The sequence below is a fragment of the Takifugu rubripes genome, chromosome 5, assembly GCF_901000725.2.
Source record: "Takifugu rubripes chromosome 5, fTakRub1.2, whole genome shotgun sequence".
NCBI lineage: Eukaryota > Metazoa > Chordata > Actinopteri > Tetraodontiformes > Tetraodontidae > Takifugu > Takifugu rubripes.
The window spans coordinates 5496083-5515884 of NC_042289.1; the positions used below are offsets into that span (position 1 = coordinate 5496083).

The window sequence follows — 19802 nt, forward strand, 5'->3', positions numbered from 1 at the left end:
GGTGATACTCTAATAGGATACAGGACAGACAGATAAAGAGCTCATCTCTCGCCCTGGGAGCGTGCCAGTCGGCCATCGGGTCCCTGCGCAGCTCTTGTCAAATAGAGCTTCTGCTTTATTCAGAACCATTTCCATCAGCAGAGACTGCTCTGGGTCACTGCCAGAGGACCCGACTGAGGAAATGGAGAGGATGACCAGGCCGGAGTACACAGTAGAAAGACACGCATCAATCTGCAGCCCTTCTATTCAGCTACCTTGTTACCTAAAGAATTATTTTTCTCTGAGGCGAATGCATTCGGATCATCAGGACCGCATCGCGACTAGCGTGCCACTCTTTAAGGACTTTGGCTAAGCAAGAGCTTGATTTTTTAATAATCCCCGATCTCAGCAGAGCAAATTAATTCTACTCATCATTATGTTATTATCTCGCCTCGAACACATTTGATGCAATTTGTTGAAATTAGCCCATCAAGTCGTACCCAAATTGAATCATTAGCAGTTCTTGAGCCTCTTGGAGTCCGTGCGTAGGTCCTGGCTCTTTGCTCTGCATTTTAATCTTGACGCAATCACTGTAGCTGATGTAAATGTTGGACCACACAGGGTTAATTAGAGCAGAGACTCAGCCTCAAGGCCTTAACGAGGGCGCTGGTTTACTCGTATCCGGGTACGAGTTCGCAGAATTCAAGAATCCCATTTTTAGTTTGCTCGCATATTTGGTAGAGAGAGAAGTAGGGAGTTTCTGGCCTCGTCAAATCAAAATTGATCCCGTTGATGTTTGAGCGCCGCCCAGCTGAGGTTGGATGCCCAGAGTTCACTGCAGGGTGACGAGGGGACATCGAAGCACACCTACGCAAGCAAGATCCACCCCAAAACCAAAAACACACCCGTTGGCGAAGCGAGAGCAGAGATGGGAGGCGGGAGGAGTGCAGTGTTAAGTAATATTTCCTGCCAGTTTCCATTGTCTTACATCTGGAACTGCTCCACGCAAGGAAGGCGGCTGTAACAGGATAGAAGGGGGGGAGGGGGGGGTGCACAGCAAAAGAAAAATAAACACGAGCAATTCTCTGTTTACATGCTGATTACCTGAATTAAAAGCTCACGTGCCAGCGTGTTTGTCATTTCCTGCCAGTGATTTCTGGATTTCTGGCCGTTGTTTCCGTGCTTTAGCGAAAACTCATCCAAATGATTATATTTACGGACTTTTCCCGCCGATCTCTCTCAAGTCGCTCTGCAGTGAAAGGAACATTCCGCGGAAGGACTAGAAGGGACGGTTTGCCTCACCGAGATGTGTGCTTACAGCCAACACCTACTAAAGGGGACAGACACACACACACACACACACACACACACACACACACACACATACATACACACCCATCTATAACAGCCCGTGCTGCATCCTTGATTTTCAGCACATGGCTGGATTGGGAATCTCAGCAGAGCTTCTACTAATATTTCCTCTTATTCAAATAACTCATCCTAAGATGAGTGTGAGGGTTCTTCTCATCACACATGTAACCTGTCGTATCCATCCTTGTGCGTCAAAAGATGTCGCCACGGCCTCCCTAAGCTGTTGGTTAATATAGATATGAAAGAGATGCGGGTGAGGGTCCATCTCTTCCCAGTGTTTGGGCCTTAAATTTATCTTTATGGTGAGCATCATTGCCAGAGGTGGGAGGTCGTTACACCCCCCTCAGCCAGCCTCTGTCGTGAGTAAGTAATGAATCCCCCCCCTTTCATGTAAAAACATATGACTCGATCATAATCCCGTTACGGTTGCTTTTAACAGCATCATCTTTTTAATTGAAGGCCCTCGAGCATTGGCTGGATCGCTGTGACTCAGATCCTAAATTTCATCTTCAGCAGGCCTGACGCACCAGTCGGCCTGTACGTTGCTTCAAATGCTGACCGGAGAAAAGGAGGTTTCAGCAAAGACTGAGAATGGCTGCTCCATCCTGAAACCCCGTTCTTTAAGCGGTCCCTCACCATGTTTATGCGCAGCCTCCTCTCGCTTGTTGTCGCATGTAAAGACATGATTGCATGTGTATCGCGCTCCGCCCCCGGGCAGTGATGATGCACACGTGCACGCACGCACAAGCACAGGGCTCCGCGTGTGCAACATTTAGTTTTGTAATTGGCTGGAAGAGGGACATTTTACAGGACAGATGTGTCTTTGTGCAGCTCCCATGAAAAAGGGGAGGAAAAAACTCTCATTTCACTTGTTTTTTTTCTCCCTCCCCGGTCATATTCAGGCCTGTCAATTTTAATTCAAGTTATTAAACATTTCTCAAGGCTCATAAAGGGATTTCACTCATAAATCAAACATGGAATAGAATCCGCTCAAGCACAGACAAGGAATTATGTAAGAAACCCCCCTAAACAAACAATCTATTATCTGTTATTATAAATCATGTATCTGGCCCTTTCGGTCCATTGTTGAGCTGTTTATCAGCATCAGCCGAAGCCTGGAAGAGACAGTGGGAGTTGGAGGGAGAGAGGGGCGAACAGAGGATTAGATTTACCAACACAGGTTTGAAGAAGAATGGGGAAAATAAAAAAGAGGATCAGAGTGAGCAACAAAGGAGGTTTTCAGAACTAAAATAGACCGGGTCCGGCTAGAAGTGGAGTCATTGTGATCTCAACCACAGACGTGAACGCTGTATTTATATACCGGTACGTGTGGCATGCTGGTTATTGGTTATTTGAGGGGTCCTGTGTCTCTTTAGAGAAAAAGTCCTAAATACAAGAAAGGAATTCATTTGTAAAGAGCTAATGGATTTTTAAATATAGGCGGCATTTGTTTCATTATTCATGGTGTCTCGGGTCACAGGCCCAGGATTATGCCTCTGTATGGCATCTGTGTCTCCGTGCATATGCTCTCCCTCTCTTTCTGTGTGTGTGTGTGTGTGTGTGTGTGAGAGAGAGATAGAGTGTGTGAGTGAGTGACTGAGTGAGTGAGTTTCTTGGCCACAACACACTTTCTCTTTAAAGCGGATTTGAAACTTTGAGAAACACAAAGTGGGTCAGCAACTTTTCCTCCTCTCAGCTCGTCTTGATGTTTTTTCTCTTTTGCCGCTGACCTTCACTGAAGTACTCAGAGCCGTCTATATTATTAAACACTCTTTTGTTTCATTGGTATCAAATGACTCTGTCCGTGGTGGCACATAAATACAGTGGGACCTCTACTTACGAATGTCTCTACAAATTTTCAGGTTACGAAACGTCTCAAACGTCTTTGTTACGAAAAAAATTTCAGGATACGAAAGGCAAAAATACGCTACCGCTGCTACTCGCAGCTCGCGGAGTTTAGTGAACGCAAACATGCTTGTAGCTGCTCTGCCATTGGCTATCGCCGAGCATCTTCGTGTAATCCCATTGGCTAGGCAACCCCACTTGGACGTTGACTAAGCGAACAGCTGCATTTTTGAAGGGCTACAGTCGTAGATCCTGATCAAGTTGATCGAGTTCCACTTTATTTTTAAAGAAACGTTTGAGATAGTCTCTAGGTGATCTATAGAAACCAAGATCCTGACCCACAACAAGCAACAGTGGTTGGAAAAACTGTCTTTTTACAGGATGAAACCTTCAGCAGGACCAGGCTCCTATGTGGAGTGGATGAGGTGGGCTCCCTCCTGCTGATGCCAGGCTGGGCAAAGGAGGAAGAGACATATACAATACATGTGCAATACCAATAAATTAGACAATACTGATACTGTTATATGATAAACAACATAATCAGATATATACCAGATAATGGACACAACACACAGCTCATTAAGTGATGTCAAGTTTTGTTTCTGTATTTGTTTTACATTTCCTTTTCTATATTTTACTGCCTCTTTTAAAGCCCTCGACATGGCCCTGTCAGCTTTTTGTCAGCCTCCTTCTATCTCTTTCTCATCATTGCTCTTTTGCCCAGAAATGTAAGTGACCCATCTGTGACGGCAAAAGGTACATTAGGCATCAGGGACTTCCCCTCCAGACCTGTGTGTGAGGCTGCTTCTGTGTGTGCATCTGTGTGTTGTTAACAGATCTTGCCAGATCAACTCCTCCCATGGGTGCCATCCGTCTGCTCGCCCAATGAAATGCAGTCCGTTACTCTGCAGGCTACGGTGGCGGCCATTCAGGTGGAAATGATGAAGCTGAGAGGGGGCTTAAGACAGAGCATCTTGTATGTTGAACTTGCAAGTGGAAAATGATCTTTTTCTAGACTCCATATTTGTGTGACTCTAAGCTAAACACAGAGCTACTCTGATGTGAGACAGACAAAAATTCAGCTGAAATATAGAGTAAAAGTGTTTACTCAGGCATCAGGTTGAGCAACACTGCACTGAAGTGATTCAGATCAAAAAGGAATGTCCGGAATATGTAGGAACCCAAGAAAAAGAGAAACATCCATGTAAGAATACCAGAGTAGCAACAATTTACTGACAAGTAAAGACACTGAGGTCCAAACACTGTGCCCTGTGGGACACCTATGACTGTGACATTTTACATTCTATCACAAATCCAAAAGAGATCAACAACAATGATCTTTAAGGTTTTAAGTGGTATTTTTTTGGTTATCTGCAACAAAAGAGCTTGCAGAAATGTTCTTTTTTTACTTAATAGTGTGTAAGAGATTGTGCTGACAAGAAAGTGAAGTCGGCTTTAATTATATCTTTCAAAGCAGGGCCCAGATAGGCGTATAATTGTTCGAAATGACCGTATCGCAGCAATTAAGAACGTGACGTGATCTGCTTTACAGAGCAGCTAACATAACGTGGTTGAGCTCTATAATACCGAGCTTGCTGCAAATGGAGTGGCAAGGGTTTGGGGTTGGAGTCAAGATTATCCTCAACGACTGGGTGTTTTGAATCGAAGGCCGGTGCAGTATTGCGCGTGTCAGCAGAAGAGAAATGCTGCGGTGAAAAAACAAGGCTCCGCTAGCGCCTGAGTCAGGATCACTGGGGGATAGAGAGACCCGGGCGCATATGGAAGGGACTGCTGCCACTGTTTGAGTCGCATTAATTAAAAGTTTCCCCATTATTCTTGTGGTTCGATCGATCATTTTTTAGCTGTTGGGAGTGGAAGAAATTACAGAGGAGGGTTCAAGATATCGTTGTAATTCTTTTTACACAATTCCTTGATGCTCTTGTGTCAAGACACTGAAAGGATGGATTTAAAAAAAGGGAAATTCAGCATTTCCATAATGTAATTATGAAACGAGGCTGGATCCCAGATGAATGCCACCATGTAATGAAGACAGAAATGAGATTGGCACAGATCACCACTTTTACGATATGCACTCATGTCATAAAGTGTCTAATGTTTTTCACTAGTGGATTTCGTTTTTTATCATGCTGCAAAGAGTGCTGCTTTAAATGTCAAATCTCACTTTTATTCTGCTCATTGTTCTTTCCTTGCACACATGGATCTGAGCTTCTGCCCCCTCTGTGATGCACGAACGACCCACTTTAGCCAGAAAACTGGTTCTTGCTGAGCTCTATTGTGCGACTGCTTAAACAGCAAGTCTCTGGAGTGAGATGGGAAGAAACACACAGGCCGATCAGAAGCTAATTGAATCAAGCGTTCTTCTCACTCAGTTGACATAGGAAAATGTGTAGATAATGTTCAAAAGTGTCTGTCAGGAAAGGACTGCAGCTCTCTCAAAAGACGGGAAGGGAAGCAGAGAAGCGCCTTTGTGAAGACGGAAGCTGAAAAAGACCTAGCAAAGGCTAGCACATCTACTAAGCCTCACTGGAGTGACGGATGCGCAGAGAAGACTTTTAAAAGCGAGGAGCCGATTGAACCGGCGTGCTTATGGAGTTTGATCAACAGTTTTACGCTAAAATGATTTCTGACTGGAATGAAAATGCAGGAGTCACTTGTCAGGGATGATATTTATAAGTCTGACTCTCCTGTCACCTTTCTGATCGATGAACCACCTGTCTTAATACAAAGACAAATCCTCGTAGTGGATTCACGGGTGCGTCCTCTTGTCCTCTCTAATGCGATAATATAATAATCGTCCTAGGAGAAGAGCTCGGGTCAGTTGTGAGGCCGTCCGCTCTAAACAAAGCTGAAGGTCTGCTCAGGCAACTGACAGCAAAATGTTTTTTTATCCATAAAATCCATGTATGTTTCAATAATTTATTGTCTGAGCCTACTCTCATATATATCAGCTACACGACTGCTGATATGCAGTATATATGAAGACAGTATGAAAATAACTCGACAGTGCTGAATAATAGAGGGTATAAAAGAAATATTATTTTTATCCTTTTGTCCTTTCTGAACGAAACGAACATTGTGTTTGTGTATGTGTGTGTGTGTGTGTGTGTGAGGGTGGGTGGGTGTCTTCGTGTGTTCTTGTACCTGCTACATCATGAGGACCACAATGAATATTTTACAAGCAAATTGAGGACATTTTTAAAGAGTGAGGACAGGTCTGTTTGAGGGTTTGAGATGTTTTTTACTCCATCTTCATGGCTTAGGGGGGGTTGTGTAGCTATTGCGTCATCTGCAAGACACACGTTGCGCCCATGAGTAGACGAGGGGAGCCACGCTTGGTTGGTCAAGCTGCAAAACCTTTGGTCGATGCTTTTCCACTTTTACATTGTATTGTATGGTAATTTGATGCTAACGTTTTGCTAACCGATGTCTTTCTAATTTACTCCAAAGCGACTGGCTGAAAATCTAAACAATGAGTGTTGCCCTTCTCCGCTCGTTCCGATCCAAACTCAGGGAGTTGCATTAGCGAAACAGACAAGAGTCTGCTGAAGCGTAAATGATGAAGCCCCATCTACGTAGAAAACACAGTAGCATCGCCAACATGCTAAGCAGACGCGTAAGGAGCCCCTTAGAATTGCTTTTAAGGTCAGAATTGAGATTAGATTTGGCACTGTTGTACATGAGTGATGCTCCTCTTCCTCTGGCACAGTGTGCACTCATCACTGTGGACACATTATGTGGGTTTCTGTTAGGATCTGTTCATCTTTATTTCCATGAGCTTCAACATGTTGAAAGATATCCTTTGGATTTCATATCAGTAACATCTGCTTCCCTCCCCCCGCCCCGTTTCGCCTCCTCTTTATCTGAGTCTGTCCATTGTCTTTCCGCACTCTCATTCCCTGATATCGCTCCTTGTTCTCTCCTCTTCTAGCTTCCACTCCCCCTCCCGTCCAGCCCCCCCTGCTCTCCGTGTCCTCTTCAAAGTGGGTCTTTAGGTGTCAGTGTCAGTCTGTTGGTGGCGGTGATGAATCAGTGGCTCCGACAGTGTCGTTAACGATGACCATATCAGCCCACCGCCTCGTCTCTGTGGGGGGAAACCTTCAGCACATTATGCACTATTGATCTGTCCTCACATCATTACACGTCACAGCAGTTTGTTAATATGATGGAAAATGGTGTGTCTGTCAAGAAATGCCTCTTCATTTCTGCCTACTTGACATTTTTGCTGGGCCACATACATGCACTATGTTAAGAAAACATGTCAGTGAGTCTCTGACATCTAGGATGAGTCGACCTTTAAGGAATTCAGGATGTTTCCGGTCATTCTTTAAGAACTGAGGCATATTTGTTCAGCATTAAAATGCTAAATAGTAATATTTTCTAAAGCCTAATTTGATGTTTCTGCCAAAACAATAGTTTAGAAATCACATGGCAACGACTGAAAAGTGAGAGAATAGAGATAGAAATCCAGAGGAGCCAAAATGAGCTCTGACCTCTTACCGACTGGAACTCCATGTTGACGTTAGCGATACACTTTGTCTATCGCAGTTGTGGGATCTCATTCTCTGCAAGAACGGGGGAATTGTTTGTTTGTTTCCCCGGGACATTTGGTACCCGCTGTTCACCTTCAGCGACAGGTGCTCTCCTCCATCTACATTATAACCCATTTGCAAAGAGACAAAACACACACAAAAATCAGTTCGAGATCTTGTTCAGTCACCTTATTTCCCGCCTCACTACGATGCAAAGTGAAGCCTGTGAGGTATCTACATCCATTGGAGAGCTCATTTTTCCCTGAGCATTCTGATTCATATTTGACTGTGTTTAAATTATTAAAGGTTGGAAAGGATGCCAACATAACCAGACCACCCTGTTCCATTTACTGAGACAGTAGAACAGCGGTGCGGTACAGAAAGGCAGTTCACATGGATAAAGTGGTTCCCACCAATATCTGTATTTGCTGTCCCAGTTATGGTGAATTCCTTTATGTTTATTCCCTTTTGAAAGAAAATGGAATATAAACACATTGTCTCAAGCAATGTGGGGGTGTTTCATCTTCCAAACTACTTTTACCATCTTCCCAAAGTGTTAGATTAAGAAGAAATTAAGTAAACACTTTAGTGATTCTGGTCCCTTGAGTCCCATCAGGTTTTGTCAGCCCAGTTTACGACTCGGCGAATGTGAGTTGAGGTGTTCCGCCGCCGTGCAAATCTGCCCTTTGAGACTACGGGTTTTGTGCTGTTTCCTTCTGTTTGTGCTGGGGTTGTGTTAGTTGGTTTGTGTCTCTGACCTGGACTCAGTCCAACACACGGATGAAACACACAGGTTCGAACAGCCACCTTTGCGGTCTTTTTTTCCCCTCTGACAACATGAGTTGTAGTGTAACCAGTTTATTTCCCAGCCAACCCTGAACACACCCCAAATTTACATAATCGCACACAGTCTCACATTTGAACTGCTTTTGTTTGGATATTAATTCATTATTTAGCCCCGGACCCTAACTTTAACCGTGACTCCAACCCGAACCCTAAAACAGCCCTTTAACCCTGCAAGGAATTGCCAGTGGAATCATATTCTAGTCCTCACGCCGCATGTTTTCATGTGTTTATCTTTCTTTCTCACTATCTCCAAATAAACAACAATTTAGATGATTTCACCATCACATCTCTTTACATCCTGCTGTACTGAACTCTCATCTTTGATGCTCCGGAGCTTTAAAGCCCTTTAAGGTGACTAAACGCTTTCCTGCAGGATTACTTTATTCTGTACTTTCAAAAGAAAACACGTTTTGACAAGTAATCCTGACAAAGGTTTTTTTTTTATTGAAACACTGCAGTGCTGTGGCGGCGCCTCATAATTTAAAGTTTATTTTATTATGATTAACACATCTAACGCTGTCAGTGGGATTTTCTCCCTCTCTTGTTCCTCCTCTTGTGTTGTTTCAAAGCCCTGCCAAAGTGTGAGGCGCTGCGGATGAAGCCACGGCAGCGAGGGAATAATGGAGGGATGCAGAAGAAATGGGGAGGAAAGAGGGACAAAAAAAGAGGATAGAAAGTGTTAAAGCGGAGAGAAAACGAGGGGAGCGCCGCACTAAGGACAAGGGTGAAACCAGTCAGCCATTAGAGGTGAGGTGAAGGTAATTATGATGCTAATGACGGCAACGTTGACAGCGAGGACCACTTCCACAGCGAAGGCTGCTCATTCCGTGGGACAGGTGGGAACCGGACCTAACGTCGAGATGATGCGGAGCGGTTCTGAAAAAGAAGTGATGGGCTGACATTGTCCTTAAACATGACTTGCTTTGTTTTTAATCCTGTCAACATCTTGGGCTTGTTTTTGACCCCTGGGGGTGCTCAAATCTGACCTGTAGGCTTGTCTTCACCATGCTGCTCCTGTATATAATTTAGTGCTACGAAGCATCACAATGTCATTCATCACATTGGAGATTAAAACACAATTACTCAGCATACGCTGCTCAAGCGATTGGATCAGGCCGTAGACGCTTTATTAGTCTTTTTAGAAAAGATGGATAGAGGAGGGCGAGAAAAGACGAGGGCCATGGGAAGTGAGTTATCAAAGGGGAAGACAAAGACAGCGAGACACCGGGCTTATTAGAGAAGAGGGGATGGATGAAGAGGGCGAGCTGTGGAAGGGGGGGGGGGGGGGGGGGGGGGTGATGTTGTTTTGTCAGGGTGTTCCCGTGGGGAATTTACTGCTTGTTAAAATGTCTTGACAGAGCAACCTCAGTGGAAACACCCACATAAACACTCACCCTCAGACTGCACCTCCTGTGGGACAGAGTTTGAATTGCTCTATTCTTCTTCTCTATGTTATCCACAAACAAGTCTACGCATATGCCAAAAGATATTAGTGAGGTTGCGGCCAGCCCCGTGCCATCGTTTCTCTGTGTTTTTTGCTTGTTTTTTTTAATAGCGCCACTCTATATTTATTATCAAACACAAACTACACGTACGTGCTCGTCAAAAGCTTTAACACCAATCACACACCCTCATTTTACTCTATTATTGATTTAACATGCGAAATTGTCTGCAAAAGGTCCTTTTAAAGAGCAGTGAGGTGCTATAATGTCTGGAGTGGATTTTTTTGTGTTTTGTTCGCCCCTCCTGCTACTTGTGGACCTGTTTAAAAGAGATTAACCAAACCGGTCTGCACACATGTGCAGAGAGGCACAGATTCACCAGCACACAAGCTTAAATGTACACGTTCCGCTCCATGGATGGAATAATTAAAACGCCCATCACGCCGGTTTCATGGGTGGCAGTTCTCAGCACCACGGACAGAGCCTGGCTGCCTAAAACGTGTAAAGAAAATCACTTTTAATGTCATTGACATTAAACACGAGTGGTTCTGAACAAAGTTGCCATCTCGAGGAGATGACTTGGCTCTTTTGGCTCCATCCTCATGGTGGATGAACTGTTGTCAGGGATAAACACGCTGTAGAGAGATGAGCTGCAGATGGATGCCGCCGAAAGGCTGTAGAAATGCACGCCAGGTGTTTCTAGGCACGGAACATTTGTAATTTCTGTGTTAGTTGCACAGGTGGCTTCTCCTGGATGGCATTAGCTTTGCAACGATAGCCTGCGTAGGATCACAACCACTGCATTTATAGGCACTCTGGGCGCTTTACACTTCTGTGCCCACAAGAAGAAGAAAAAAAGCATTTTTACGCCTCAGAGCTGGGAAACGGCACACACACGTTATTTACAGGTCATTTATCTCTTTGGAAATACAAATATTAGATCTTGGTTTTTGCACCATTTCAGTAAGCTCCATCAGACATGGCTGACGGCCCGTTTACGTGACAACGGCAAGGTTTCTGGGAACAACAACAGCTACTTACAGCGCCTGTGCTGCTAACTGTGCTCAGTTTGGTATCTCTCCCCCCCAAAAAAGGTGACCTTGCTGCTTCCGTGTCGTGATTCCAGTCGTTATCACGGATCCTCACTTTCACAGCATCTCCGTGTGAACGTCGAGCACTTTTGAAAAGGCGAAGGGAACATTTCTGGACAACAGTATGTCTCGACGTAGTTTCAAATGTATCCTCTAGCATGCTTTTCATTAAAATATGATAGCAGTAAGGCCTCCTAAAAGCAATGCATTAGCTTAAGAGTAATGCACTTTAGCGTTGTGCTTATAGTTCTTTAATTTCTCCATATTTGGCTACAGGCTCCCTCTCTCTCTCTCTCTCTCTCTCTCTCTGTAGTTTATGTGGTGTGCACTGTGATTTTGGCATTTCAGTTTGTTTCCGCAGACGTTCTCGCTCTTTTGTTTTGGCTGCAGCTATTTTTGTGCCTGTCTATTTATATTTAGAAACTGGCCACTGAGGAATTTCTGTCATATCAGCGTGCATGTCCTCCAGTGGACACTCCGAGTTGCTCACAGGGATTCTGCTGCAAATATAACGGATGCATAGTGCCAAAGTGTCCATGTGTGGGCACAGGATTGGGTTTCGTACCTCACAATGTGCTTGTGTGTGTATGTGTGTGTGTGTGTGTGTGTGTGTGTGTGTGTGTGTGTGTGTGTGTGTGTGATCAGTGCAGACAGTACATGATGCTATCAGCAGCAGAGGATATGAGGACTACTATTTATAACTCCCCTCTATTTCAACTTAGACACACTGTCCTGCCCTACAGGACAGGTGCGTGTGTTTGTTATTTGTGCGCATGTGTGTGTGTGTGTGTGTGTGTGTGTGTGGGCGGGCGGGCGCGTGCCTGAAGCAGAGTGGGAAATTTAGGAAACGGAAGGTTAGCGGTGACAGACAGTGGCAGGAGAGAGCTGCCTCTGCGCACGTTTCTGAGTTTTACACGTGGAGCTGAGGGGGCCGGCGGAACAAGGCCGCCCGTCATACTCAACAAGGATGAAATGAGAGGATACGATTGGCTGTTTTCTGATTTCACGGATTGTGAGTCATTCCAATTAGAAACAATGACACGCTGCTCCGTCACTGCCATCAGTCCTTTTCCAACCTCTGGGCTGCTCTGCTTGTTAACCCCTTCATGGCCCTCCGCATCCTTACTAGAGCCTATTTACATCTGTGATCTAAGTGTTGGTTCCTCGCCTCTTTCTGTCCATTTCCTTTCTTTGCTTCGGTGGAATGTTCAGAGCGCCTGCTGCTTCTAGGATGCAAAAGGGGCCTTTTTTTCTGTTTCGGTGATGCAGTTGGGAAGGATGAGGTCGTCCCCTCATGTAGGTTTCGAATGTAAAGGTGGGAGAAACGGGGTAACGAGGGCAAGTTGCTGAATCTGACCAGTTTAACTCGAGTGCAGAGAGAATTGGAGCTGTCATAAAAAGCGTGCGAGCGTTTTGTTGTTCCAGGATGGATTTTCTCAGGGTGGAGTTCAAATCAGCTCAGACAGGAACAAACAACACACACGCGCTCTCTCACACACACACACACACACACACACACACACACACACACACACACACACACACACACACACAGAGGCAAACATGTTGTTTTCAAAATATTGTCACTCTCTCATCTTTAGGAATGCAGCCTCCTGAACAAAGATCATGTTCCTTCTCCCCTGGTTGCTTACGATTATCGTTCCATTTGTTTATTTGTCTCTTTCTCTTTATAGTTATTATTATTTCTATTTTTTCTTGGGCATATTTGTTCACTATCTGCAGTGTAACTGACAGCAGCTGGATATTACAGCATTACTGCAGCACTTTAACCCACACTTAATTAATAAATATATTGCAAATGCATATTTTATTTAGAATGAGGTTTGTTATGCATTAGGAACTATGCTCACAAACATCTGGCAGGGGGACTACCAATGCCGTAAAACACATTACAAACAAATTTCATTTTGTGCGAGTGAAGAGACTCGAGAGTGAGGCGAGGGCGCTGCTGGGCCATTTCAAACTGGAAGTGGTCGACTGTTCCGTCTTGGGGTTTTCAAAAAGGCCGACGTGCTGCTTAGCGTCTTTAGCGGTTGCTTCCGCAGCCTTTCACCACCGGCTCAACTGTGCGTGCGTGACGGCGACTCTGTTTGGGATGGGTTGTGTTAAAATTTTGAATCATGTTAAGCGTGATGATGGACTGATCTGCGTTAAAGCTTTAATGTTGAAAAAAAAAAAAAGAGCATACAAATGCAAACTGTCTGCATACTATACACAAATACATCATTTAAGCCCGGCCAGATAAGACTCTTGTTACATTCGATGATTTCCACAACTGACCCTGCCCTCGTGGCAGTCTGTGCGCTCCAGCTAAGTGTGGGAGTATTGGCCACAGCTTTGATGAAGACAGGAAGTGACATGTCTTATAGCATGACCTCCCTCCCGTTGCACCATGTACAAGCCATTCCTTCAGCTTCTACCCTATTAGAACACACACACACACTCATATTCAGTGCATATCCCTGCATACACACGAGGCTTCGCTGAGGAGTTCTTGAGTAGTCGAGCGCGCCGTCCCCGCATACAGATACAATTCCATTAAAGAGCCTTCGTATAGGGGGAACTGAGACGCACGCCCACATCCACGCTCGCACAAATAATGCAAGGAGTGACGAGTTGCATTATTGGTGTTACAAGGAGAAAGCAAATGCCAGGTCATGCATGTGGAGATGAAATTACACGCTTTACACTGATCCGCGCACACTTCCTACTTTCTATATGTATCTTTAGTCTCGCCCCCGTTGCCTTCTGCGCTCCCTTTTCTTAGATACGCAACTTCTCTGAAGTGCATTCGCGGAGTCGTCACGATTCCAGTAGGTCCCGATTACAGAGAAACGGGGGAAGGAAACTCTGGAATGCTGGTCAGTCCTTGCCTCTGTGTGTGACACGGCAAAATCAGAAGACGGTCGGCTCTCAATGAAGCTGTATTTGGGCCAACTGGCAGGCCAGCAGCCAGCGAGCATGACACACGAAGAGCCACAAGTCGGTTCTGGAAGCAGGAAGGGGTCATTCAAATGATAAGGGGGCTGCAGGGATGATGACTTATCCAGAATGACGTACTGGCAGAGAGTAAACAGCAGTGTCGCTCAGAGAGATGAATTAGGCTTGTGACTGTGGCTATGGCGTCACCTCGCGCATTCGTCTCTATTGGCGGCGACCAATCAGACTGTCAGGACGGTTTTGGTTTGATAACTATTGATTACACTGCTAACAGTTTCTTCCACCATTATTGCTCCCCCTGGCAGCAAATCCCTGTTAGACCAGGCCTTTTGATCAATTCCCGGGTTTACTCTGTATCTTTTGCACCTTTTGTTCCCCATGTCTTAGATTCATTCGTTCTAGCTGTCAGGTTATAGCCACCACCTCACAACTACAACCCCCCCCATACACACACACACACACACACTTACACAGCCAGCTGGTCCATCATCATTAGCCTTCTGAAGACAACTGGTGTCAAGATAAGCTCAGAACCCTGCTGATATTTCCACACAACGGGAATCCAACACCAGTCAAGCTAACATTCGCTACGAACGCGAGCCCTGTTTCTTTCCTTCCCTCAAACTCAATCTGGTCCTCCATTTTGATAGGCCGCACCTTTACGGAACTTTCCTTCATCCGCCTGTGATCCTGCTCCTTCCGCCCCCGTTCAAACTCTCGTCTCGCTGTGACTAACGGCAAACGCTTCGGAATTAAGTTTAATGGAGTGGATATGTGCTACTCAGAGTGGACCCAACTCTCAATCTCCAGAACCTGGCCCGTGCAGTCCTGCACCAATCCAATTTAGTCCTAATTGAATTATTCTGAGCCCCTCATTTATATATCTCCTGGAGGACAACCTTACTACTTTTACACCAGCATAGGTGCGCACATGTGGGTGTGTGTGTTTGTGTGTGTATACTCAGTTTTATACCGCTCAGAATTGCCCTGAATAAATGAGCAGCCTAATAAAGATAGCTGATTTAGATCTCCTTTGTTTCCTCTCCTTCTCCTTCCTTCCTCCTCGTTCGTCAGGACGTGAAGTCGACGTTCTTCCAGTTTGGCGCCTCCATCCAGCAGGAGGCGCTGCTGATGCTGAACATCATGGAGGAGTACGACTGGCACATCTTCTCTATCGTCACGTCAAAGTTTCCGGGCTACCAGGAGTTCATCAACGTCTTGAAGACGACAGTGGACAACAGGTGGGATCAGCTGGATGCCTTTTGATTTCAATTCATTTCCAGTTTTGTATTCATGCCAGTCGTCCTTTGAGGCACTTCCCTTCCTAAATCCCAGTGGCAGCACTAAGACACTGGTGTCCCTGATTCTCAGTCATGGGTTCAGCATTTATTAGAGCCTTCCTGCTGGGCAGGGTGAAGCTCTACTAAATAACAGTATCGCCTGCCGAATCACAGCATTAACGTGTCTAAAAACAAAGAACAAACCCCTGCAGTTTCGGAAACGGAAAGAAATATTTTTTTAAAAGGGGTTGGGGGGGAGCAGCCGTGGCATTCTTGACTTTTTGTAGCAGGATTATTATGCAGTGCTTGGAATTAGCACACAGGGGAGGTTAGCCTTGAAGGCTTTCTGTGAAGACCCTTTATCTCAGAAGCCTGCATTCATTAAAGAGCTCGGGTAACCAGCATGGTGCTGTGAGTCATGTCGCTTGTATTTAAGTTACATAAAAAAGGAGGTGTTTAAGAACAACTAACAACGGAATTTGACGCTTTAGACTCAAACCCACTTTTCACAACATGTCTTTTGACCTCACGTACGGTTGAGGTAAGAGGAGGGATGATTACAGTTTTGCTGCTGCCATTCACACCACTAGGTGCCGCCAGATCTCACACCTTCCTAAAACAATTTATTAAGATCAAAAACCAAAAAAGTGCATTTGTTCCAACAAAATTTCGCCTGTGAGCTGAGCACAAACATGTGCTCAGCTCTAAATTCCAGAAAGAGGTCTTCTCAACGTCATCCAGCCTTAAAAGACGCCGCCATCCTTTCAGAAATGAGTTCAGTCGTCAGGTAGGTCGACTTAACGTGGATGAGTGTCCCAGATCATTCCAAGATTGATAATGGACAATGTGCAACGTTGGCTATTTAGTGCTGTTGAGATGTTGCCGGGGTTTCAGTTTATAACCTCACAAAACTAATCTGATTTTCTATAATTGATAACAGCCACCATGATGCTGCTCTAATACGTGTTGCAGTCAGGGAAATGGGAAAGTTGAGGCTTGGCGCTAACCACTCAACCACCCCATCGCCTGAAGTGAATAATTGTTCATTCGTATGATAAAAATCAGGAGAAAGAAAATAGAGTCACATCCAGTTTGTTTGCTGCAGGGAACAGTTCTGGTTGACCTACAGTAACATTCAGACCAATAGATGTTCACTCATACTTATAATATTGCTTAAGACAGGAAATTACAGGAAACTATTAAATACTCTATGTTTTAACTTGCTTGAGCATTAATATTCCTGCCGTCTGTAAGTGATTCAGACATGAATGTTTAAAATATAACAGTGATCGTGGTAACCCCCCCCCCCCCCCCCCCCCCCCCCCCCGCCCCCTCCAGTAGCTCTGGGTCAATTCCTCGGTGACTTCATGATCCGCTGAGAGAGACTTGACTAGTTAACTCTAGTTCAGTGACCTGATTATGGGTAGAGATGCAGCTCCGCATACATACGTGGAGAAAGGCGGCAACTGTAACTGCAAGGTCGCATTTTAACATCATTACACACAAACCATCCACACGTGCACCTTTCATTTCCAGCACGTGGTGAAACGTGCACTCAAATCCTCGTAATGTGACAGCAGACAGTTAGATGAGCTACAGTCACCCATGCAGTGACACCTGCTACAGTCGATGCCTACATTTGACCCGTGTGTGCAATATCACATGTTCCCATTGTTGTTATCGTCATCTCTCTCTCACTCTCTCTCTCTCTCTCTCTCTCTTGTCTTCTCTCAAAGTGTCTCTATGTGTGATCATCTTTCTTTAATAGTTTGTCACCTGGGACTAATAGACTGTTATCCCTTTGGACAGGAAGACGAGGACAGCAAGTCCCAAATCACTCTCATCTATTGATGCATGCTGATGAACCTCTACTTGTTTTCCTTCTGTTGTTCACAGTTTTTTTTTCTTCCTTTTTCGGTCCTGCCATCTGTTTGCATCCAATAAGCTTCCTCGACTCTTTGTGTCACCGCATGTTTTATGGTTAACAATAACTTTGAGTTATGTATTAAGATCGTTTCCCTCGTTCCTGCTGCTCCTCAGGCCTCTTCACCGTTAAAGGGAACTATACAGTCATATTATATTCTTACTCTGCGCTGTTTTGGGGTTTGGGATTCAGTTTTGCTGGGAGGCAAACTGTGGACAGGAGTCAGGTAATGTTGCTAAACACGTTTCCCACTAAAACATGCAGCAGAGACCAGACATCACACCCAACCTAGGGCTGGTTTCTAATGAGCATCGTTACCTATTAGCCCTCTGACCACGAGTGGTCAGAGGGCCTTTCCCTTTAACGACATTGTTCACTCTTGTCCTTCATTTTTTCGGGCTGGACCCTGCAGAGCATCATTACACAGAGCCAGTTTTTTTCTTTTTAATTTGCATCCTATTTGGCCTTAATGTGTTTCCCCTGGAGATAGTTTTTTTCCTCCTACCTATTAGCTTTCATGTCACAGCAGTGGTATTAATAATAATGGATGATTGTCCTGTCCTTGTGAGCACCTGAGTAAAGCTAATCATCTGTTAGCCAAATATTAATGGTTCACTCTTGTTATGCCTTAGTTTTGTGGGCTGGGACCTGCAGAATATCATTGTTCTGGATGCTGTGGAAGAGGACAGCCGTTCTCAGATCATGCTCAAGAAGGTCCAGTCCCCCGTGGTCCTGCTGTACTGCTCCAAGGACGAGGCGGTCTACATCCTCCAGGAGGCTCGCTCCCTGGGCCTCACTGGGTTCGGATACATCTGGATCGTGCCATCGCTCACCACAGGGAACCCGGAAATAATGCCCGAGGACTTCCCGTCGGGGATGATTTCGGTGTCCTACGACGACTGGGATTACCCGCTGGAGGCGAGGATTCGCGACGGTCTGGGCATCATAACCTCGGCAGCGGCGGCCATGTTGGAAGAGTACGGCGACATTCCTGAAGCCAGAACCTCCTGTTACGGTCAGATGGAGAAGATGGAGAAGACAAAGAAGCTGCCTCCCAGTGCACTACACAAGTAAGTAGAGAAGGAGCCGTGTGTGTGTGCGTGTGTGTGTGTGTGTGTGTGTGTGCGTTCCATTTGGATCGCACAGCTTCCTGCCACAGTCTGTTTGTTTTATCCACTACCCTCAATAATTACAAGCTTCCACCAAGTTTCCACTGAGTGTGTGTTAAGGATTGAGATTAAAGAAAGATGCAATTACTGGATAAAAGACCCAGGGATTCAGACTCAGCGCTAAGTGAGGCAAGCACGTGTGGGGGTTGGAGAGAGGGAAGGGAAAAACAAAGGAGCAAAATGGCTGTAAAGGTTGAATGGGTAAGGAGCGAGGAAATGGGGAGCAGGGTAACAGTGGGAAGCTGCTCCAAATGAGTGCTCTCCAAAATTGAAGAGCTCCTTGATGAGCCCTTCTGTTCCTCCTCTGGTTATTTTTCCCCCCTCCAGTTCTCCTCTGAGCTCCTTCTCACCATGCGCACTCTCTCCATCAGCCAGTGGGGTAGGTCAGCGGTCCTGCCAGATCGGCCTGCCTTTTCCATCTGGCAGTAAAGAGGACGCACACACCCGTGGATGTGTGACTGTGAACATTTCTAGTCTAAATAATCCGAATAAAGGAGACAAGAGGAGAAAACAGTTCCATAAAGAGCAAATTGAGTGCCCATTTCAGTAAAGCTCTCGCACATGTAAGTCAGGCTGTTAGTTCCTCTCCTGCCCGGGTGCCTGAGGTTGTTACCAGGTGATGAGTCGCCACAGATGGCTTTGTTGTGGGTGAGAAATCTCAGCCGCCGGCCTTAATTTGAGTGAGTTTGATTAGCTCTAGTGTTCATTTTGCCTGATTTGAGGTTATATAAAGTGGAAACCAAAACACCCCCGATAAGCTTGTGTTTGAAGCAGCACCATATAATACCCGTGGACGTTTTGTGCGCTCCACTTGGCCTGCAGGAGTTGCAATCCACCTAAGAAGAATATGCTTTGCAGTGTAATTGGAAAATAACTTTTAATACAATCAGAAGACAAATGGCCAACTAAGAAGACGCCAGTGCACCACTCCGACCTAATGACGATATACTCAATAGAACATATCCTGTACACTGTGTGTGTGTGCGCACGCAGGCACGCCACTGCACTGTCTCATACCAGAAACCAGAAAATCACAAGACATTTAACTGTAAATAAGATCGAGCAAATCAATAAACTCTCCCTTTAAAGCCCAAACCTTTAAAACAATGTTAAACAGTCTAAACAGTCGGACACGTCCCTCTGAGAGGCCCCGGTGAGCTGCGTCACATCTGAGGCTGAGCTGCTATAAGGTGGAAAAGGACTCGTGATCATTTCACTTAAAACATTCTAAGACATTTTAATCCTTGAATGTGAACATCTGCATTGTTCAGGGCCATAAAAGGAGAAATAAAATGAAATATCACGGGAAGGTCGTCGTTTATTAAATCGCAAAATGTGCACGAA

General features: G+C 45.3%; 1 protein-coding gene across 1 annotated transcript in view; it reads left to right on the forward strand.

Moving 5' to 3' along the window:
• grin2aa (glutamate receptor, ionotropic, N-methyl D-aspartate 2A, a) overlaps window positions 1-19802 on the forward strand; it is a 90808-nt gene that overhangs the window by 42863 nt on the left and 28143 nt on the right. Inside the window, exons 3-4 of the mRNA XM_003964522.2 lie at window positions 15160-15326; window positions 17922-18359. Of these exons, the coding sequence (XP_003964571.2) occupies window positions 15160-15326; window positions 17922-18359 (605 nt within the window). The remainder of the gene's footprint in view (window positions 1-15159; window positions 15327-17921; window positions 18360-19802) is intronic.